General features: G+C 43.5%; 1 protein-coding gene across 1 annotated transcript in view; it reads right to left on the bottom strand.

Annotated features, from left to right (window-relative positions):
• Positions 1-406: 406 nt before the first annotated feature.
• The window catches only part of chrne (cholinergic receptor, nicotinic, epsilon), a 58,512-nt gene continuing 35,256 nt past the window's right edge, over positions 407-23,662 (bottom strand). Inside the window, exons 7-12 of the mRNA XM_059976329.1 lie at positions 22,392-22,592; positions 19,641-19,755; positions 10,394-10,508; positions 8,387-8,594; positions 3,297-3,424; positions 407-574 (exon numbers count right to left, since the gene is read on the bottom strand). Coding sequence (XP_059832312.1) covers positions 407-574; positions 3,297-3,424; positions 8,387-8,594; positions 10,394-10,508; positions 19,641-19,755; positions 22,392-22,592 — 935 coding nt within the window. The remainder of the gene's footprint in view (positions 575-3,296; positions 3,425-8,386; positions 8,595-10,393; positions 10,509-19,640; positions 19,756-22,391; positions 22,593-23,662) is intronic.

Raw genomic sequence — 23,662 nt, 5'->3', positions numbered from 1 at the left:
TTTCATGGTGATTTTAAGTCTGTTTCTGATTCTGGTCAAGTAAACCTGACATGACAACAGGAAAGCAAACACTCAGTCCTTAATATCCTTCCTGAATGTGAGCTAAAGGTTTTGCAGCAGAACTTGGTGACCCAAGGGCAATGTGGCAACTTGCAAGTCATCCCATTCTCTCTCCTCCCCAACACCAACTAACAAACATTACTAGATAATGAAACTAAAACACGTTGAAGGAGCGATAGGCCAACATATTACCTGGCAGTTAAAGCCCGACCTAGTAGCATTGTGGTTTACTTCTTCTGAGCAGATGCAGGACCAACTTATTTTAAAAGATCAAAAATTAAACAGAACAAGGTCAGAAATGTATCTGGACCTGAAATGGGATTTGGAAGGGGAAGGGTGAAGTATTCTATTCAGGTTCATATTTTTTGTACTCTCCGGCGAAGGGATATTCTGGTGCTCGGTTGAAGTGGCCTGTGAGGAAAATTGCCAGAGTGCCAATGGTAAAGAGGAGCAGAGCAATCCAGAAGCAAGTCTTGTCGATGACTTTCCCAATCAGAATCCAGTTTTCGTTTTCCTAAATGGGCAGAACAAAATAATTGTGTTTTATAAGTTCAACATGATAGGGAGATCACAGACAGCTATAAGAATTATAGGCTGCTATATGTTATATAATGGGTAGAGAGGTGATTTACCAGGATGCTCCCTGGATTAGAACACATGCTTTATGAGGATAGATTGAGCGAGCGAGGGTTTTTTTCTTTGGAGTGAAGGAGGATGAGAGGTGACCTGATAGAGGTGTACAAGATGATAGATCGAGTAGACAGCTGGGAGAAATGGCTAATAAATACCGGGGGGGGTATAAATTTAAGGTAATTCAAGGAAAGTATAGGGGGACTGTCAGAGATAAGTTTTTTTACACAGAGAGTGGTGAGTGTGTGGAACACACTGCCAGGGATGGTGCCAGCGGCAGATGCATTAGGGACGTTTAAGAGACTCTTAGACAGGCACATGAATGAAAGAAAAATGGAGGCTTATGTGGGAGGGAAGGGGTAAAATGAACCCGGAATAGGTTAAAGGGTTAGCACAACATCCTGGTTACGTGAGAGGACGCGACGCTGGACCTCCTCTTAGGCAAGTGACTGGAGTGACAGTGTGGGAGCACTTAGCAACCAATGACCATAATTCTCATTTCTCAAGTTCAAGTTTACAGTCATTCAACATGTATTTGGCTAAACAAAACATCGTTCCCCTGGGGCCAACGTGCAAAACACAGTACATAAAGTTAGGATTCAGCACACAGAGTCACAAAATAATATTAGCACAAGTCCCTGAGTGACATGGCCTGAAGATTGACAGGTTGACATAAAGTGTGAGGTGTGTGTTTATGTAAGACAGGATAAAGTTACTGACACTATCATAATAAAGCAAGCATTTGTATCAATATGTGAAATAGCAGCAATAAAAGATTAAAAGTGCAGGTAAGAGTGTGTCAGTGGGCGATGGTGGGGAACAGGGAGGCAGGGCATTCAGACAGGTGTGCTGGGTGTTAAAAAGTCCAACAGCCTGGAGGAAGAAGTTGTTACCCAGCCTGGCAGTTCTAGTTCTTGTGCTGCAATACCTTCTGCATGACAGCAGGAGGCCAAAATGATCATGAAAGGATGGGAGGGGTCTTTGAAAGATTTAAGATATTTATGAAGAATTATAGGAGTTGTCCACAAGTTACAATCTTAAGTTGGAGTGGGGCCAACATTGGAAGCATTAGACAGGATCCTGCAGAGGCTGAGGGACATCTGGTAGGTGGGACGTGCAATATGAAGAGCTCACCATGATCCTTTCAGGGAAGGGAAAGGTTGCCAAGTTCAGGGAAGATGGTTGCCAAGAGATATTAAGGCTCTGGTCAGGAGAAAGTCAAGTTTAGGCAGTCAAGATAAAGACGAAATGATCCAACAAGCTGCTGAAATTACTTTTCTGTATGATATGGTAAGAGGATATTTGGCCCATTGTTCTTTGCTGGCTCCCAGATCCTTCCATCAATTCCATTCCTCCACTTCCTCTCCGCCCAGCGTTTTCCAGTAACCCATTCTCACGTTCAAATCATTCCACCCTGATTCCCCTGCCACCACCTCCACCCTATCTCACAGGCAATTTAGACCAGCCAATTCATCAAACAGCCAGACTTTGAGATGTGGGCGGGTCTACTTACTCACAAAGAGAAGGTGCAGACTTTGCCTTGACTGCATCAAAGTAGGGTTACTGGAGTTGTAAGGCAGCGGGACCTGGGCAGTATAACAGGCACACATGGACCAGATGGGCCAAAGGGCCTCTTTCTGTGCTGCAGTGCTCTATGATTCTCACTCTTACTGCAGCATTGAGTCACTAATGATATGCAATAGACATCACCCTCCCACTATCAAAGCACACACCCTGAGTGTACAACTCAAAAATGTCTCTCCCACCCTTTCCCCTGCACCCAGGACATCAGAACACTGCGTATTCAGTGCCCGAGCATGGTCAAAGCCCCTCAAATCTTTTTGACCTCCTACCGTCAGGCAGAAGGTACCACAGCACAGAAACCAGAACTCTCAGGCTAGGTAGCAGCTTCTTTCCCCAGGTTGTTAAGACTTCTTAACACCCATCTACCACCCAGGCACACATGTACACCCATACACCCTGTCTGAATGTTTCCGCCTACCTACCCCCCCCCCCCCACACACACACAACTCGGCAACTCGCTGACACACACTTATTCTGCACTGGTCATTTTTCAGTGTTACATATATTCATACAAATGCTTGTTTTATTATGATAGTGTCAGTAACTTTATCCTGTCTTACATAAACATGCAGCTCACACTTTATGTCAACCTGTCAATCTTCAGGCCATGTCACTCAGGGACTTGTGCTAATATTATTTTGTGACTGTATGTGCTGAATCCTAACTTTATGTGCTGTATGTGCTGTGTTTTGCACCTTGGCCCCAGGGGTATAATGTTTTATTTGTCTGTATACACCTGTATGGTTGAATGACAATAAACTTGAACTTAAAATGGATGTTTGACACCAATGTGCATGAGAGGATATTAGGATGGATAAACAACAGCCTATTTAAAGGGATTTAATTTTATAAACAGTGGTGGAAATTGATGTCACCATATGGTGCTCTGCTAAATATTTCGAGTGAAAGATGGCATATCGCACCAGGAACATCAGCCTGGGTTTCATGCCCATATCACTGGAGAGGGATTTGGACTCACTGTTCTGCTTGTGTGACCCATTAGCATCCATGCACATACTCACAGCGCCAAAGTCATTCTTTTCTTTGGTGCTTTCCGCAATAAAGTTGCAGGCGTCGACACAGGACTTTATCTCCGGGGCAAAGTGAGACAGATTTCTGTAAAGCTCAACTGTCGTTCCAACGTCAATATCTGTGCCCAAGTGATTTAGAAATACAAGCATTATTTGCACAAGTTTAGAGAGGAAAATATTTTATTCTCTTTTTTTTAAATTTAGCGATGTTGTATGGAAACAGGTCCACAATGCCCAATTACCTACTAACCCATATGTCTTTGGAATGTGGGAGGAAGTCAGAGCATTTGGAGGAAACCCACGTAGTCACAGGGAGAACATACAAACTCCTTACGGACAGTGATGGGATTTGAAACCGGGAACAATAGCTCCTTTGAGCCTACTCCCTACATTAGATCAGGGCTGCTCCATGTCTTAACTAATTATCCCCTCAAAACCCCGGCATATCTTTCTTTTCTTTTTAAATCTTTTTATTAATTTTTAAACAAACATAAATGAAACATGAATACAGAGAGTTTGAGAGTACATAGTTAATAGTTTAAATAAACATTCAAATAGATGATAATCTATATATAACTTCCCAAACTCATGGTAATTGTGAACAAAAGAAGTTTAAAAAAAAACAAAAAAAAGAGAAAAAAACTAACCAACATGGACCATAGCATTATGTCAAATATATACAGTAGTGCCAATAACTCCGAACCTCCATCCAAATAATTAAGGATAATAAAAGTGAGGTTTAGGAAAAGACAATTTAACTCATATGAAAATGTTGAATAAATGGTCTCCAAGTTTCTTCAAATTTAACTGAAGGATCAAAGACAACACTTCTAATTTTTTCTAAGCTCAAACAAGAGATAGTTTGAGAAAACCACTGAAATATAGTTGGAGGATTAATTTCTTTCCAATTCAATAAAATAGATCTTCTAGCCATTAATGTAACAAATGCAATCATCCGTTGAGATGAGGGGGATAAACGACTATTATCCGCCATTGGTAAACTGACAGGATGCGGTTGGAAATTGATATTCAGAACTGTTGAAATAATACTGAAAATATCTTTCCAATAATTTTGCAAACAAGGACAAGACCAAAACATATGGGTCAATGAAGCAACATCAGAATGACATCTGTCACAGGTTGGATTAACATAAGAATAAAATTGTGCAAGTTTATCCTTAGACATATGAGCTCTATGTACAAACTTAAATTGTATTAGGGCATGTTTAGCACAAATAGAAGAGGAATTGACGAATTGTAAAATTTTCTCCCACTGCTCAGTGGGTATAAGACAGTGAAGTTCTTTTTCCCATTCCTTCTTAATTTTTTCTGATAATTCTGGCTGTATTCTCATGATCATATTATAAATGACAGCTACTAAACCCTTCTGGCAAGGACTCAGAGGAAAATTTTTTCCGTAATGTCAGATGGACATAATTTCAGAAAAGACTAACTCATTATTCAAAAAATTTCTAACTTGCAAATATCTAAAAGCTCCGGCATATCTGTCGATGTCCATTTCTGAAAGGTTCAATTGAATTTCTTCTGTTTTGTGGAAGAGGTTTCCAGATTACAGTATAATAGCAAAATAGATCATAGTCCAGAGGTCCAGACCAATGACATAGAGGCATCTAATCTCATATGGCCCTCGGGAAATTCCAGTCCAATCAAAGCAACCCCTTCCCTGGAAGACCCTGAAAATGTTGGCATGCCCCAAGAAACAAACTGATAACTCATATCGACCACAAGAACACTGAATTGCAAAGCCCAACAGTGTCTCTACTTCCTTAGGAGTCCACGGAGATTCAACATGACATCAAAAACTTTGGCAAACTTCTACAGCTGTGTAGTGGAGGATGTATTGACTGGCTGCAACATGGCCTGGTATGGGTACACCAATGCCTTTGAAAGGAAAATCCTACAAAAAAGTAGAAGATACAGCCCAGTACCTCACAGATAGAGCCCTCCCAGCCATTCAGTAGGGTGAAAGTACGGAGGGCAGCTGCTCCGGATGGAATACCTGGCCGTGTGCTCAGAGTCTGTGTGGGGCAGTTGGCCGGGGTCTTCACCCTGAGCAGGGTGAATGTACGGAGGGCAGCTGGTCCGGATGGAATATCTGGCCGTGTGCTCAGAGTCTGTGTGGGGCAGTTGGCCGGGGTCTTCACCCTGAGCAGGGTGAATGTACGGAGGGCAGCTAGTCCGGATGGAATACCTGGCCGTGTGCTCAGAGTCTGTGTGGGGCAGTTGGCCGGGGTCTTCACCCTGAGCAGGGTGAATGTACGGAGGGCAGCTGGTCCGGATGGAATACCTGGCCGTGTGCTCAGAGTCTGTGTGGGGCAGTTGGCCGGGGTCTTCACCCTGAGCAGGGTGAATGTACGGAGGGCAGCTGGTCCGGATGGAATACCTGGCCGTGTGCTCAGAGTCTGTGTGGGGCAGTTGGCCGGGGTCTTCACCCTGAGCAGGGTGAATGTACGGAGGGCAGCTGGTCCGGATGGAATACCTGGCCGTGTGCTCAGAGTCTGTGTGGGGCAGTTGGCCGGGGTCTTCACCCTGAGCAGGGTGAATGTACGGAGGGCAGCTGGTCCGGATGGAATACCTGGCCGTGTGCTCAGAGTCTGTGTGGGGCAGTTGGCCGGGGTCTTCACCCTGAGCAGGGTGAATGTACGGAGGGCAGCTGGTCCGGATGGAATACCTGGCCGTGTGCTCAGAGTCTGTGTGGGGCAGTTGGCCGGGGTCTTCACCCTGAGCAGGGTGAATGTACGGAGGGCAGCTGGTCCGGATGGAATACCTGGCCGTGTGCTCAGAGTCTGTGTGGGGCAGTTGGCCGGGGTCTTCACCCTGAGCAGGGTGAATGTACGGAGGGCAGCTGGTCCGGATGGAATACCTGGCAGTGTGCTCAGAGTCTGTGCGGGGCAGTTGGCCGGGGTCTTCACTGACATTTTCAATCTGTCCCTGGCCCAGAGAATTGTCCCCACAAGCTTCAAGATCGCCACCATCGTGTCAGTGCCGAAGCATTCCACTGCCACAGGCCTGAATGACTTCCGCCCAGTTGTACCCACCCCCATCATTGCAAAGTGCTTTGAGAGACTGGTTCTATCACATCTGAAATCCTGTCTGCCCACTACCCTGGGCCCCCATCAATTTGCCTATCGCACCAACAGGTCAACAGAGGACGCCATCTCCAGGCACCTCACTCCGCCCTGACTCACCTGGACAGCCCCAACTCTTACGTCAGAATGCTGTTCATTGACTTTAGTTCAGCATTCAATATTGTGGCCCCCTCCAAGCTGATCGCCAAACTTCGCCAGCTTGGTATGAGCTCATCCCTCTGCAAATTGGACCTTGGGCTTTCTGACTAACAGACCCCAATCTGTTATGTTAGACAACCTCTCCTCCTCCACTCTCACCCTGAATACCGGCGTGCCTCAAGACTGTGTGCTGAGCCCTCTTCTGTACTCCCTTTTCACCTATGACTGCGTTCCTGTACATGGTTCTAACTCCATAATCAAGTTCGCAGACGACACGACGGTGGTTGGTCTGATCAGAGGGGATGACGAGACGGTCTACTGGGATGAGGTTCAGCACCTGGCTGCATGGTGTGCCGACAACAACCTGGCCCTTAACACCCAGAAAACCAAGGAGATCACTGTGGACTTCAGGCATGCTAGGATCCACACTCACGTCCCCATCTACATCAATGGAGCTGTAGTGGAGCATGTATCAAGCTTCAAATTCCTTGGTGTCCACATTTCTGAGGATCTCTCCTGGTCCCTGAACTCCTCCATCCTGATTGAAAAGGTGCAATAGCGCCTTTATTTCCTGTGGAGCTCAAGAAAGCTCACCTCTGTCCCAGGATACTGACGGACTTTTACTGCTGTACCTTTGAGAGCATACTCACCAACTGCATCTCAGTGTGGTATGGGAATTGTCCCATATCGGACCACAAAGCACTCCAGCGTGTGGTGAAAACTGCCCAGCAGATTATCAGCACCCAATTGCCCACCATTGAGAACATTTATCATAAACACTGCCTGGGCAGGGCGAAAAGCATTATCAAGGATGCATCTCACCCTAACCATGGACTTTTTACTCTCCTCCCATCCGGTAGGCACTACAGGAGCCTCCGCTCCCACACCAGCAGGCTCAGGAAGAACTTCTTCCCTGAGACTGTGACCCTACTGAACCTCACATCACAGTGCCAAGCAGTATTGCACCCATATTGTACTGTCTCAGTACTTTTATATTTGTGTGCTGTAGCACTTACTTTTTATTTGCAGTTATTTTGTAAATAACACTATTCTTTTGCACTTCTGGTTAGAAGCTAACTGCATTTCATTAGTTTTGTATCTGTACTCAGCAGAATGACAATAAAGTTGAATCTAATCTAATCTACATGAAACACTGTCATAGGAAAGCAGCATCTGTCGTCAAAGATCCTCACCACCCAGGCCATGCTCTTCTCTCACTAATACCATCAGGTAGAAATGTATAAGAACCTCAGAACTCATGCCACCAGGTTCAACAACAGTTCCTACCCTCAACCATCAGGTTCTTGAGCAAAGGAGGATAACAACACTCATCTATTGAGGTGTTCCCACAACAAATGATCTCACTTTAAGGACTCTATCTTGTTATCTCATGTTCCTGTTATTTATCTATATTTGCATTTGTACAGTTAGTTGTCTTCTGCACTCTGGTTGATCTTTCATTGATCCTGTTACAGGCGCTATCCAATGGATTTGCTGAGTATGCCCGCAGGAAAATGAATCTCAGGGTTGTAGATGGTGACATAGATGTACTTTGATAATAAAATTTACTTTGAACTTTGATTGTTGTGTCAGTTTAACTGATTCATCTTTGTCCTCTAGAGAAGGAAATCTAATGTTCTTATTTACCCTGGACCTATATGTGACTCCAGTCCCCACGGTTGGTTCCTAACTCAGCTGGCACCACCAAGGGCTACCAGGTGGACAAGAGTTACTGGGTTTTCCCAAGAAAATCAAACTGCTAAATCTTAGGGAAGGGTTATTGTCCTGCTGGGAAATCTGGGAAGTTGATATCCAAACCTATGATCATCTCACCTGCTGCCATATTGTTGATTCTTTTCAGACCGTGTCTGTCTCTTTGTCTGTCAAACATCAGCTCACTCCTTGGCTTTTTGAGAATATATTCCTCTGCTTTGATCATAATCCCAAAAGAACTCCTGCGTCTCGGCTGAGGCTTGTCCCAAGAATCCTCGGAAGACTCTAAATGCATGCCTAGATACCGGGGCAGGAACTCCAGGAACACCTAGAAATAAGACAGTAAGGCCTTAAGATCTAGGAGCAGAATTAGGCCATTTGACCCATCGAGTCTGCTCTGCCATTTCATCATGACTGATCCACTTACCCTCTCGTCCTTTATCTGCTGCCTTCTCCTTCATGCCCTGACTAATCAAGAATCTATCAATCTCTGCCTTAAATAAACGTAAAGACGGCCTCTAAAGCTGTCTGTGGCAATGAATTCCACTCTCTGGCTAAAGAAATTCCTCCTCATCTCTGTTCTAAGTGGACACCCCTCTATTCTGAGGTTGTGCCCTCTGGTCTTAGACATTCCCACCATAGGACTAAGGCCTCTATCAAGGCCTTTCACCATCCGATAGGTTTCAATGGGGTCACCCCTCATTCCTCCGAATTCCAGTGAATAAAGGCCCAGAGCCATCAAACGCTCTTCATGCGACAAGCCATTCAATCATGATAACATGAACTTCATTGATATTATTATAGTCATAGTGGCAGAGAGCACTACAGCTCAGACACAGGCCCTTCGCTCCATCCAGTCCGTGCTAAACAGTTATTCTGCCTAGTCCCTAGCTGGGCTGCAGTTAAGGGTGTGGTCCAATCAGCATGTTGAAAAAGATGTTGATGAAGCCAAATCTGGAGTATTGTGTGCTGATCGGTTTACCGGTCCACAGGAGAGATATCAATAAGATTGAGAGAGCAGAGAAAATTTGCAAGGATGTTGCCAGCACTGTAGGGCCTGAGCTATGGGTATAATGCCCTGGTTCACATTCCTACTGTTATGCTGTACGTATCTCATTTTGTGCTGTTCTCTGCGAGCTGCTTGTTTTCAGCTTATGTTTGGATTATTGTTGAAGATAAGAGATGAGGAGACATGTCTGCCATCCTATTAGGATGGTCGAATTGAAGGGGAGGTTTCTCTGGTGAGGGACACTAATGTTCAGCTTGGGGTTTTTTGGGGGGGGGAGTTCGAGGGAGACGAAGAGAGAAGAGGTCTTAGGATTCGATCCAGAGCGGGACCGTTTTTTGTTCTTTTCTTTACTAACCCTTTAGTCAAATTAGGAATTATACAGCTAAATCTTTTAATTGTTTGCGGTGTATTGTCTGTTATTTCGTGGTGCTCATTTGTAACAGTAACGAATCACGCAGCATCCACACAAACAGGGGGTTCGGGGTGGGCTCGCACTTCAATCTCACACATTTGGCGGGACTGGAGATTGTTTTCCCTACGCAGCCGAGGAAACCAGGGTGTTTCATGGGGAATGGTTGACTACGTTCGGGATTTTTCTCTCCTGGAGCTCAGAAGAATGAACAACGATTTGATAGAGGTTATCAAAATTATGAGGGGTATAGACAGGGTAAATGCAAGCAGGCTTTCTCCCCTGAGGTTGGGTGAGACCAGAACTAGAGGCCATGGGTTAAGGGTAAAATATTCACCAGGTTCCTGAGGGGAAGTTTCTTCACTCAGAGGGTGCTGTGAGTGTGAAATCAGCTGCCAGTGGAACAGGCGGATGTCAGTTCGATTGCAACATTTAAAAGAATTTTATATGTATGTGGTCGGGAGGGCTCTGGTCCAATAGCACAGCTTGGCATGGACTAGATGGGCTGAAGGGCCTGTTTCTAAGCTGTAGTGCTCTATGACTCTGGCATGAGGAGATTGTGTCCCTCAACCAGCCCCCTAGTTTGGAGAAATACTCCTTATCAACGTGAATCCACAGAGAAAATCACCATTTTCAAGGAAGGGCGGAAAGTAAATTAAATTAATCCCACACATTAATTCCACGGGTGTATAATTTCAGAACTGCTTACGTGTTTGATCTTCTCAGACAAGCTGTGGGTATTGGGTGTCCTCAGGGAGACATTTAAGACAATAACGCAGTTCATTACGATCAGCATCGATACAATCATCACAAATATTAAATATCTGCAATAAAATTGAGCAAACATGTCAACGCAGAGCTGATAATCTTGGCACGCTGCACATCCACAATCTGTATCGATGACCTGCCCATGCTAGGGGTGGAGACCTCTCACCCAGACTGGTCCAGATGAAGGGTCGCAACCAAAAATATCGACAGTCCATTTCCCCAAGTTCTTCCACATTCTTGTTTGTTGCCAGAACCTGCAGTTCCTTGTATCTCTATCCCAATGATCTGTTTGTAGAGTTCAAATTTCTCCCTCCCCTCCTCCACTATTCCTCGCTGACCTTTTACCACTTTCCAACACTTGCACTGGCAGTTCATTCCACACTCTCACCACTGTCTGAGTGAAGAATGTTCCCCTTAATCTTTTCACCTTTCACACTTAACCTATGACCTCTGGTTTTAATCCCACCCAACCTCAGTGGAAAAAGCCTACTCGTACTTACCCTATCTATACGTCTCATAATTTTGTATACCTCTATCAAGTCTCCTCTCAATCTTCTACATTCTAATAAATAAAGTCCTAACCTTTTCAGTCTTTCCTTATAACTCAGGTCTTCCAGACCCGGCAACATCCTTGTAAATTTTCTCTGTATGCCTTCAACCTTATTTACATCATTTCATTAAAACTGCACACAATACTCCAAATCAGGCATCACCAACATCTTATAAAATTTCAACATTACATCCCATCTCCTGTACTCAATACATTGATTTACAAAGGCCAATGTGTGAAAAGATTTCTTTACGACCCTATCTACCTGTGACGCCACTTTCAATGATCTATGGACATCTATTCCCAGATCCCTCTGTTCTACAACACTACGCAGTGCCTTACCGCTCATCGAGTAAGACCTACCCTGGTTGGTCCACCAAACAGCAGCACCTTACACTTGTCTGCATTAAATTCCATCTGCCATTTCTCCAGCTGATCAAGATCCCTCTGCAAACCTTCCTCACTGTCCGCTACATCCCAATTTTCTGGCATTTTGTGTGTGATGCTTTGAAATCTGCAGATTTTCTCATGCTTATGTATTGCTGTACAAGACTATTGGCAATAAACGGTTGGTGGAACACGAATCGAATGCTTAAGGCTTTGTCTCAGTGACATAGCAAGAAGGAGCTAGAGATACTGTAATATAGTAACAAAACTGGACATTTTTAGCAACACACTCAGAATGCTGGAGGAACGCAGCATCTATGGAAAAGAGTATAGTTGACATTTCAGGCCGAGGACTGGAAAAAAAAAGGATGAGGAGTCAGAGTTAGAAGGTGGGGGGAGGGGAGGAAGAAACGCAAGGTGATGGGTGGCACTGGGAGACGAGGAGGGGTGGTAAAGAGCTAAGGTCAATTGGTAAAAGAGATACAGGGCTGGAGAAGGGGGAATCTGACAGGAGAGGACAGAAGGCCACGGAAGAACGGAAAGGCAGAGGAGCACCAGAGGGATGTGATGGGCAGGTAAGGAGATAAGGGGAGAGAGGAAAAAGGGAATGGGGAATGGTGAAGGCATCACCGGAAGTTTAAGAAATCAGTGTTCATGCCATCAGATTGGAGGCTACCCAGATGGAATATAAGGTGTTGCTCCTCCAACCTGAGTTTGGCCTCATCATGACAGTAGAGGGGGCTTGTGGACTGACATGTTGGAATGGGAATGGGAAGTGGAATTAAAATGGATGGCTACTGGGATTCCCCACTTTTTCTGGCAGACAGAGTGTAAGTACTTGGCAAAGCAGTCTCTCGGTATATGTCAGGACATGTTTTAATTGGTGTGAAACTAGTAAACATTGCATGGCTGCCTGTAGCCATCAAACTTTACAACTCCTCCCTTGGAGGGTCAGACTCCCTGAGCCAATAGGCTGGTCCTGGACTTATTTCCACTTGGAATAACTTACTTATTATTTAATTATTTATGGTTTTATATTGCTATATTTCTACACTATTCTTGGTTGGTGCGACTAATAAAACCCAATTTCCCTCGGGATCAATCCAGTATGTCTGGCTATCTGTCTGTGGACAATTTGGGAATGCTGGTAAATTAAATATACAGCTAACTTTCACCTAAGGCAAACAATTGTCTTTACATTACAAGTAGTGCAAGTATAACAACAAAGTCAGTGAAGTCAAAGTAAATGTTATTATCAAAGTACATCCACATCACCATAAATAACCCTGAGATTAATTTTCTTATAGGCACTTACAACAGAATAGAATAGGGTGTTGTGGTAGTGTAGTATTTGCAAAACGCTTTACAGTACCAGCCACCCGGGTTCAATTCCTGCTACTGCCTGTAAAGAGTTTGGACATTCTCCCTGTGACCATGTGTGTTTTCTCCAGGTGCTCCAGTTTCCTCCCACAATCCAAAGACGTACCAGTTGGTAAATTGTCTCGTCATTAGACTTGTAGATTTCTGGGTGGTGTGGCTTGAAGGGTAGGATGGGCCTATTCCGCACTGTACTCAATAGATTTTTTAAAGCTATACACAAACAAGCACATTCAAAGTTTTGGGAACAGCTTCTTGTCCTCCACCATCAGATTTCTGAATGGTCCATGAACACTACAACACAATTTTGCTCTCTTTTTGCAATAATTTTTTTAATATTTCATATGGTAACTTGCAGGAACTTCTTATGCATTATACCATGCAGTTAATAAATATTGCCTTCTTCTGGCACCAGCTCTTTGGGGTGTATGTGGGAGGAAACCAGAGCAGCCAGAGGAAACCCATGTGGTCACGAAGAGAACGTACAAACACCTTGCAGACAGCAGAGGGAACTGAACTCCAGTCGATCACTGGTGCTGTAAAGTATTGGACTAACTGCTATACTGCTGTGTTCACTCCCAATTCTGATTCTGATACTTGTTTTCATTGGTTGAGATGTTAAGTATAAAAGTCATGTTGCAGCTGTATGAAACTTGCTTCAGACACTTTTGGAATACCCTGGGCAATCTTGGTGACCGTGTTACAGGAAGGATGTGGAGGCATTGGAGAGGATGCAGGAGAGGTTCACCTGGAAGCTGCCAGGATTAGAGGGTGCTCACTCTAAAGATGGTTGGACAAACTTGGATTATTTTCTCTGGAGCATTGGTGCCTGAGGGAGTGACCTGATAGAAGGATATAAAATCATGAGAGGCAGACAGGGAAGATTGTCATTTTCCTCCCCAGAGTGACAATATCAAATAATGTAGGGCATAGATTTAAAGTGAGAGGAAGAAAGTTTAAATGAGAGTAGTTTTTAGACACACAGAATGCTGGGTGCCTGGCACACACTGCCAGGGGAGGTGGAAAAAGCAGATGTGACAACAGTGTTGGGACAGGCACATGAAAGGGCAGGGAATGGAAGGGTATGGACCATCTGTAGACAATTATAGTAGTTTAGCATGGCACCATGATCAGCAGAGTCTCTGCTTTACATTTCTCTGTAGTGTAGCATTTTCTAGATTTACAAAGGAGTTATTGGGAAAAAATTGCAAATCACAAAGACTGAGTGAAATATATTCTTATGCATCAACAGCAGCATTATATTAATTATGGAGAAAAATAGTATTGTAGATCAAAGACAGTCAGCATAAACAGGTGTCCTCAATATTACCACCCTGGGAAAAAGTGCTGGCTGTCTCTCTAACTACTGTGTGACTCTCATAACTTATACTGTACACTTCTATCAAGTCTCTCACCCTCCTTCACTCCAAAGAGAAAAGGCCTGAATAATATTTAGAAATATATAGGAGCAGAAATAGGCAATTTGGCAATCATCTGCTCTGCCATTTCAAGTGAGAATTGCAACAGATTTGTCAGGCAAGATTTTCCCTCAAAGAAACCATGCTGACTATGGCCTATTTTATCATGAGCTTCGAAACCACATTCTTAATAATCAACTCCAACATCCTCCCAACCACTGACATCAGACTAACTGGCCCATGGTTTCCTTTCTTCTGCTGCTTTCTCTTAAAGAGTGGAGTGATGTTTGCAATTTTCCATTCCTCCAGAACCATGCCAATGAACCAACCAAACAGCATATGTTTGGTACATGTAATGATTTGATCTGTAAAAGCAGCAGAACAATGTTTTCCTTGTATTTTGGTACGTTTGACAATAATAAACCAATTGTTTGTTCGCTATGCGCCATGTTGTATGATGTGGGTGATCACGGTCTCTCCATGACCATGATTGTTCTTGCCAAATTTTACAACAGAAGTGGTTTGCCATTGCCTTCTTCTGGGCAGTGTCTTTACAAGACGGGTGACCCTAGCCATTATCAATACTCCTCAAAGACTGTCTGCCTGGCGTTAGGGTCACATAACCAGGACTTGTGATGAGCACCGGCTGCTCATACGACCATCCACCACCTGATCCCATGGATTCATGTGAACCTAATTGGAGGGGGAAGAGGTCTAAGCAGGTGCTACACTTTGCCCCAGGGTGACCTGCAGGCTAGCAGAAGGAAGGAGCATCTTACACCTCCTTTGGTAGAGACAGATCAACACCCCACCAACCAAATAATCCAATGCCAATATAAATGACCAAGAACGCACATGATATGATTAGTCAGTTTGGGGACAACACAAGTGTTAGTGAAGCTGTGGGTAGTGACAAGACCTGTTTCTGTACAGTATGATTCTACCTTAGACACTCTACTGAGGAAGTGTCACTGTGGTTGTACTGAGGGATTGCTGCATTACCAAAGAGACCGTGACCACCACAATTAACCAGTTTTCATTAGGAAGCTGTGTGTACAGTATGGTAGGGCAATACTTTACAGTGCCAGTGATCATTGATCAGGGTTCAATTCCTGCCACTGTCTAAAAGGAGTTCGTATATTCACCATGTGGCTACATGGGTTTCCTCCGGGTGCTCTGGTTTCCTCCCACTTTCCAAAGACGTACAGGTTAGTGTCGGTAGCTATGGGCATGCTATATTGGTGCCGACTCCAGCGTAACCTTGGACTGTATTGGTCACTGATGCAAACAACACATTTCACCGTATGTACATTCTTTGTACAAATAAAGATGATCTTTATCTATAAGAGACAGAGAGTGGTTCCCTTCCTAAACCACCCCCCACATTATGTCCCAAATAAACACCAGAGGAAATATCACAGCTCCCTGATGGAGGGACAATTATCGTTAGTCAGTGTTATAAAGGTGAGCAGGGGGTTAGACTAGTTGACCAGCTAAGATTAGACAAGCTTACAAGCATGCTGCTGGGACATGAGGACCTAAGTTATAAGAAAAAGATGAATAGGTTAAGAATTCATTCCCTGAAGCCTAGGAGAATGAGAACAGATTTAATAGAGATATTCAAGGTTATGAGGGGGTATAGTTCGTGCTTAATCATTCAACCATATATAAACAAAGCAGTGTTCCTCGGGGGCCAAGGAACATACAGTACCACACAGCACATTCAAGATAACAAGCACACAAAAAATTTTATATATAGCCAAAATCCCTGAGTGACCTGTCCTGCAAATTACTGGTGCAGTTTCCAGCTGTCTGCAGACGAATGCAATCCAGCTTGTCATTCCATTGATCAAACACTGGAGGGCAGCATCCCCCGCAACCGAATATGGATGCTGCGCTACACTGCATCTCGCTTCTCCTTTCCTGGACTGTAGCAGCAGGTAAGCCCATGGCTTGAGGCCTAGTCTGCAGTCCAATCCCTGCCAGCTGTCGCGCCAACAAACAAGGGAAGCAGACCTGCAACATCTTGCACTATCATTGTCCAACAGAGTCTTGCAACCACAAGAGAAACGTTTAAGACAATTTCCCTCCATTACACTGCATACCACCTTCCTGCCCCAATCCCAATGTCTTTGATACCTTCCTGTAGCAGGCAAATCACAGTCTGCACCAAGTCCAGCTCCTCTGCCGACGAACAGCTCGCTACTGGGGTAGACTTGCAGAATCCAAATTTCTTAAAGTCCAGCAATGTTTTGCAATCGTAATAAATATGTTTTAAAAAAGACAAAAATAAATCACCTTTGCTTGGTCCCCAAGCACTGCCATCTGACCAGAAGATAGAGTAAATGCAAGCAGGCTTGTTCTACTGAGGTAGTGTGAGACTAGAACTAGAGGTTATGGGTTAAGGGTGAAAGTTGAAATGTTTAAGAAGACCATGAGGGGGAACTTCTTCTCTCGGGAGGGTGTTGGGAGGGTGGAACGAGTTTCTGGTGGATGTGGGGGTGATTTCGAAGTTTAAGAGAAGTTTGGATGGGAGGGGTATGGTCCAGGCACGGGTTGATGGGATTACTTCAGCACAGGCTAAATGGGCCAAAGTGCCTGTTTCAGTGATGCAAAGCTCAATGAGTCTATTAGTTGCCCTTTCCCAGTGCTGTTCACATACATTTGGTACTATTAATATACGTTCAATGGTTAGGTAATGGAAACTCTGCAGCTGTCTTTCCCCTTTGAGACTCGGGTTTACAGCAACACCTCTCCTTTCCAGTCCTGATGAAAGGTCTCTACCTGAAACATCACCTGTTTATTCCTCTCCTTCGATGCTGCCTGACCTGCTGAGTTCCTCCAGCATCTTGTGCGTGCCACTCAGGATTTCCAACATCTGCAGAATCTCTTGTGTTTAAAGTACTGTATATCAAATCTAGTTTATCAAAATGAGATGCAAAATGGTGGTTGTTAACCTTTGATTTCAAATCCTTCCATTGCCCCAATCCTGCCATCTCTGTAAATTCCTCAACCTCTGAGTTCTTTGTAGCTCTAGTGAGAATCTCCTGATTTTCATGCCACCATCGAAGATGCAGATGCCTAAAGCTGAAGGTGGGGTTGGGGGGGGGTGGTCTGCAGAATGGAATTTATCTCCCTGGACCTTTAAACAAGAGATTCTGCAGATGCTGAAAATCCAGATGCAACACACACTCAAACTGGAGGAACTCAGCAGGTCAGGCAGCATCTGTGGAAAGGAATAAACAGTCTGAGCCCCTTCACCTTTCCCTTCTGTCTTCACCCTGTCAAAAGGCTTCTTAACCTCTACCGTCCAAACAGGGTTCTGTTTGGCTGCCCTCATCATAGCACTGCAGAATTGTGGAAATCTTGGGTGACTTGAAGAAAGTATAGGGGAGATGTCAGAGGTTTTTGTTTTTGTTTTTGTTTACACAGATAGTGGTAGGTGTGTGGAATGCGTTGCCGGGGTGCTGGTAGTGGCAGATACATTAAGGATGTTTCAGAAACCCTGGATAGGTACATGGATGAGAGAAAAATGGAGGGCTATGTATGAGGGGAGAGTTAGATTAAAGGTGGGCACAACACTGTGGGCCAAAGGGCGTGCTCTGTCCTTTAATGTTCTGTGTTCTATGTCCTAGCAGAAGGCCTTTCAGTGTGTCAAAGACAGCAGAGAAAGACGCTCGGCTAATTCCACTTCGCTGTTCTCAGCAGTGTAGTAGAGTGAAAGTTCTCTTTGATAGTGCTCCAGTCAATCATTTCAGAAAGTCCCATTTCATTGTCAATGTGAATATCACTGGAGCTCATTGCCACAAGTGGCTGTGGAGGCTAAGTCATTGGGTATACTTAAGGCAGAGATTGGTCGGGACATGAAGGGATACAGGGAGAAGACAAGATTGGGACTGAGAGGGAAAATGAATCAGCCACGATAAAGTGACAGAGCGGTCTCAATGGGCCAAATAGCCTAACTCTGCTCCTTTATCTTATGGTCTTAAGTGTAAAAATGTACAAGAATGCAAGGAGGTGCGTCGATGGCATGGTAGAGTAGTTGATGGCAAGGCAGATTAGCAGTTAGCGTAATGCTATCACAGCGCCAGTGATCTGGGTTCGATTCTGCTGCGGTCGATAAGGAGTTTGTATGCTCTCCCTGTGACCGCGTAGGCTTCCTGCCACATCCCAGAGACATCTGGGTTAGTAGGTTAACTGCTCACATGGGCTTAATTGGGCCAGAAGGACCAGTTACCGCGCTGTGTCTCTAAACAAATAAAAGATAGGAACAGGAAGGAAGTAAGCACCCTGCCCCCTCAAACCTACTCTACACCAGGGCTCAGCTGCTGCACTCTTCCCTTTCTCCATTGTCCTCATTCCTCCAATCTTTCAAAAATGTATCCACCCCCACTTTAAAAACATCTAAAGAACCAGCCCCCTACAACCCTCCACAGGGCATGCCACGCATTACTTTTATCTATCTATCTACCTATTTATTTATTCATTCATTCATTTATTTTTCTACATATGTGTCTATTAATCCATGTATTTATCTATCTATGTATCTATCAATCTATTTTACTGTCTATTGATTGATTGATTGACACTCAGCACAGAGTGGGTCCTTTGAGCCAGACTGCCCAGCAATCCCCCGATTTAACCCTGGCCTAATCACAGGACAATTCACAATAACCAGTTACCTACCAACCTGTATGTCTTTGGACTGTTGGAGGAAAGCGGAGCACCCGAGGAAACCTACATGGGGTCGGGGAGAACGTACAAACTCCTTACAGGCAGCGGCAGGAATTGAACCTGGGTCACTGGTAAAGCATTGTGCTAACACTGTGCTACCGTGCCACCCCACTGTCTGTGAAAAGATTTCAACGTACCTGGGTTTTCAATGACCAGCCCATAACTTGACACTATGTTCCTTTCTTTGAGATTATCCCACTGCCAAAAACATCTCAACATGACAGAAATTTGCTAATTTGCAGTGTTGATGGAACACTGGAGTTTCAGGTCTGGGTTGCCTCCAACCTGATGGCATGAACGTTGATTTCTCGGACTTGCAGTAATTTTTCCCGTTCTTCAGCCCTTTCCCATTCTTCAGCCCTTTACCTCTTCCATCTATCACCGCCCAGCTTCTGACCTCATCCCCCTCAGCTGGTCACACCTATCAGCTGTCAGCTTGCACTCCTTCACCTCGCCCACCCCATCTTCTTATTCTGGCTTCTTCTGCCTTCCTTTCCAGTCCTGAAGAAGGGTCTCAGCCTGGAACATCAACTATTCACTCATTTACACAGATGGTGCCCGACCTGCTGAGCTCCTCCAGCATCTTGTGTCTGTTTCTCAAGATTTCAAGCATCTGCAGAATCTCTCGTGTCTAAATTTTCTAGCCGATTAAGGATGACTAATTAATAGTTTTTTTTTAAATACTGGCTTCTTACTGGAAAACTGAGACACTGGTCACTTACTTTGTAATGAGTGGAACATGTAGTGATGTTTCTGGAACTTTCTGTGCAATCAAAAACAGGAAGATAGTTTGTGCCAGAAGAACAGATATGGAGAGAGTACATTTTTGACCTCCAGCTTGGGAGAAAAATAAAGAAGAGAATTAGTAGCAATGTGTTTTACATATCTAACATAGACAAATGAGCAGGCATAACATGCAAATTGGAATTAATATTTATTAAAAGCCTGCACAAACTCTATTTTAAGGAGAGCCTCTTCCCCCGCACCCCCTCCAGCATCAGATCTCTGAACCCCTGAACACTAAGCAATGCAAGCTCATCCGTACGCGCTTTTCAAACACAAGGCAGTTCAAAGTGCTTTACGTAGAAGAAGATATAAAAATCAAACATCACATTTCAGACAGAATAAAATCACAGAAAAATAAAGACATCTATCACAAATAGGACTAATATGAGAGTAAAAATGAGCTAATTTATCCTTGGACATATGGGCCCTATGTACGACCTTAAATTGTATTAGTGAATGTTTGGCACATAACGATGATGTATTAACTAATTGAAGAATTCTATCCCAATTCTCACTAGAAATAATAAGGCTAAGCTCTCTTTCCCAATCCTTTTTAGTCTTATAAAGAGGCTCTGAACGTATCTTCATAATTATATTATAAAGTTTTGAAATAAGCCCTTTTTGAAAAGGGTCTAATTCAAATAAACTCTCCAAAATATCTGAAGGCACAAAATTTAGAAACGTAGGGAGTACAGAACTTAAAAAATGTCTAATCTGTAAATATCTAAAAAAATGAAATCTAGGCAAGTTATATTTGTTGGATAATTGCTCAAAAGACATGAAACAATTGTCCAAAAATAAATCAGAAAATCTTAGTAATCCCTTAGTTTTCCAAGCCGAATAAGCTTGATCTATAATGGAAGGGTGGAAAAAACAATTAGATAAAATAGGACTATTTAAAACGAATTGAGTCAACCCAAAAAATCTCTGAAATTGAAACCATATACGCAAAGTATGTTTAACTATCAGGTTGTCAATTCGTTTCGGCAATTTAGAAAGAGCAAAAGGGAGAGAAGTCCCTAAAATAGAACCCAGAGCATAAGCTGATACAGATTTAGTTTCTAAACTCACCCAACGAGGGCCGAAAGATCCACCCCCATCTTTCAACCAACATAACAAGTATCTAATATTAACTGCCCAATAGATGTCAATCTGAAATTGCGTCTTTAACTCATATGTTTTGGTCTTGTTCATTTTTGGAGAAATATTGGAAAGATATTTTTGATATTATTTCTGCGGTTTTGAATATTGATTTAGAACCTCATCCTAATACCGCAATTTTTGGTTTACCAATGTTAGACTCACTGCATTTATCTTCTTCTGCCCGTCGAATGATTGCATTTCTAACTCTGATGGCCAGAAGATCTATATTGTTAAATTGGAAGGAAATTAATCCTCCCACTGTATTTAATTGGTTCTCTCAAACTATGTTATGTTTAAATTTAGAAAAAATTAGAAGTGGTGCTTTTGAGACTTCTATTAAATTTGAAAAGTTATGGAGACCATTTATTCAACATTTTCATATGATGTAATATGACCCTGTGCCAAGTTTATTTGATTTCCCAGCTTTTAGCTTATGTATGTTGAGAGGACCGCAAGTGACGGCATTGATGAATATTTATTTTTGTGAGATATTATAAACAGCCCCCTTTTTTTTTCTCTCTCTTTTTTTTTTGCTTCTTTTTTCTTCTATATTAGTTATTAGTTATTAGATTAGTAGATTAGCTAGTTTTGCATTATATATATATATTTTTTTCTTTTTTCTGTTTTTTTATATCATATATTATGAAATATTTAGATTTACCTTGTTCATACATATATTTTATGGCTTATGTCTTGGTAAACTCATTTATATTGTAACTATTATGTATGTTTTTTTTCATATGTAATGGAATTTGTATGTTGGTAATTTCTTTATCAATATATCATTTGTATTCTGTCCATATTACTAATAATAATAAAAAGATTTAGAAAGAAAGAAAGAAAAATAAAGGAATGGAAGTTACTCTGCTGGACGTTCTAATTAAACGCTACAGCGAAAAGAAAAGTTGTAAGCCTCAATTTAAAAGAGCTTAAAGTTCAGGCAGATTTCAGATCCTCGGGGAGGTAATTCAAGACATGTGGAGCACAGTAACTTCACCGTGTTTAGTTTTGGCCCTGGGGATGGTAAGCAGACCTGCCCCAGACAACCTGAGGCCTTGGGAAGGTTCATAATGCAGCAAGAGATCGGAGGTGTATTTTGGCCCAAGGCCATTCACTGCTTTACCAAACCTGTAGTGATATTTTAAAGTCAATCTTCTGAAAGACAGGAAGCCAGTGAAGTGATCTGAGAACTGGAGTGATATATTCTACTTTCTTGGTCTTAGTGAGGGCTCTGGCAGTTCTGAACGAGCTGCCACTGTCTGAGGGAGTTTTTACAGAGAACTGTGAAAACGCATTACAGTAGTCAAGCCTACTAAAAGTAAATACATGGTTCCGTTTTCCAGGTCTTGCTGAGACTTTATCTCTCACCATATTTTTTAGATGGTAGTAGGCTGACTTTGTAATTGTATTAATGTGCAATTAGAGTCAAACGCAGCAAGTTCCACACAGTCAGTGGACGAGTGTACAAATCCCACACAGAGTTAGGATCAAGACGAGGGGCAGTAATACGGATCGTTATACCCCTCGAATTTCCATCTCATTACCTTGTGCTGGCAAGAAGTAGACAAGGACCACCAGTGAGGAAATGAGGACGCAGGGAGCAATGATGTTGATGACGTAGAACAGTGGCTTCCTCTGAATGATTAGGAAGAAAATAATCTCCTGGTACTCGATATCATCCTTGGTGAACTGCCAGTTGATGTTCTTCTTTGCAGGCTTGTGCCTTATTGTCCATTCTCCATTCTCTGTCAGGGAAAAAAAGAGAAATGTTCAGTCTGAAATATCGGAGGTGAACTGTGAGGTCTCAAAATAAAAGGCTGGCTCTTCACGATAGAGATGAGAAGGGGGTTTCTGCACCCGGGTGGCAGTGAATACTTTACCCGAGTGGACTGCTTTGGCACAGTCACTGAGCTTTGTCAATCAGAAGTCCAGAAATCGAGGGCAGTGTCCAGAGCCCTGAGACTGCAAGTCCACTGGGGGAATCGAAGGACCAAATCTATGATTCCGGTGGAGGCTGGGGGCCAAAGACAGCCTATCCTAGGGTCAGGGACTGTGCATATGTGCAGGTGGGTGGGTTGGAGGGAGGAACGGGTCTGTTTTGCCGTGGTTGCTTGGCCACTTGTTGCATTCTGTTCTGCTGAACATGGCGGGCGGGCGGGCTCTGTAGGTGCCAGGATGTGGGGCGTCGCTTGCGGGATGCCACCGGTACATCCTCAGCTTGCATCGGTTGCTAATGCAAATGATGCATTCCACTCTATGTTTCAACGTACCTGTGATAAATAAACTTCAATCTCAATCCGACAGGCAGAGGTAGGTTATTAGACATTAAGGGAATCAACGGATGCGGGATTAGTTCAGAAAAAATGGCTCTGGGGCTGAAGGTCAGAGCATGCATTCAGATTCAGACATAAGGAGTCACAAGGAGCCATGGAAAAGTACAGCACAGAAACTGGACCTTCGGCCCATCTAGTCTATACTGAAACACTTAATCTGCCTACTCCCATCTACCTACACCCGGAACATAGCCCTCCACCCTGGTACCTATCCAAACTTCTCTTTATTGTTGAAATCGAGCTCACATGCACCATTTGTGCTGGCAGCTCATTCCACACTCTCACCACCCTCTGAGTGAAGATGTTTCCCCTCATATTCCCCCTAAACTCCTCACCTTTCACCCTTAACCCATGACCTCTGTGGGAAAAGCCTGGTGGCATTTACCCTATCTATACCCCTCTATATATACCTCTATCAAATTTCACCTCAATCTTCCAGGTTCAAGGAATAAAGTCCTAACAGATTCAACCTTTCCTTATAA

The sequence above is a fragment of the Hypanus sabinus genome, chromosome 7 (genome assembly GCF_030144855.1).
Source record: "Hypanus sabinus isolate sHypSab1 chromosome 7, sHypSab1.hap1, whole genome shotgun sequence".
Taxonomy (NCBI): domain Eukaryota; kingdom Metazoa; phylum Chordata; class Chondrichthyes; order Myliobatiformes; family Dasyatidae; genus Hypanus; species Hypanus sabinus.
The sequence above is the reverse complement of the archived record's forward strand: the minus strand, read 5'-3'. Positions and strand labels throughout refer to the sequence as shown.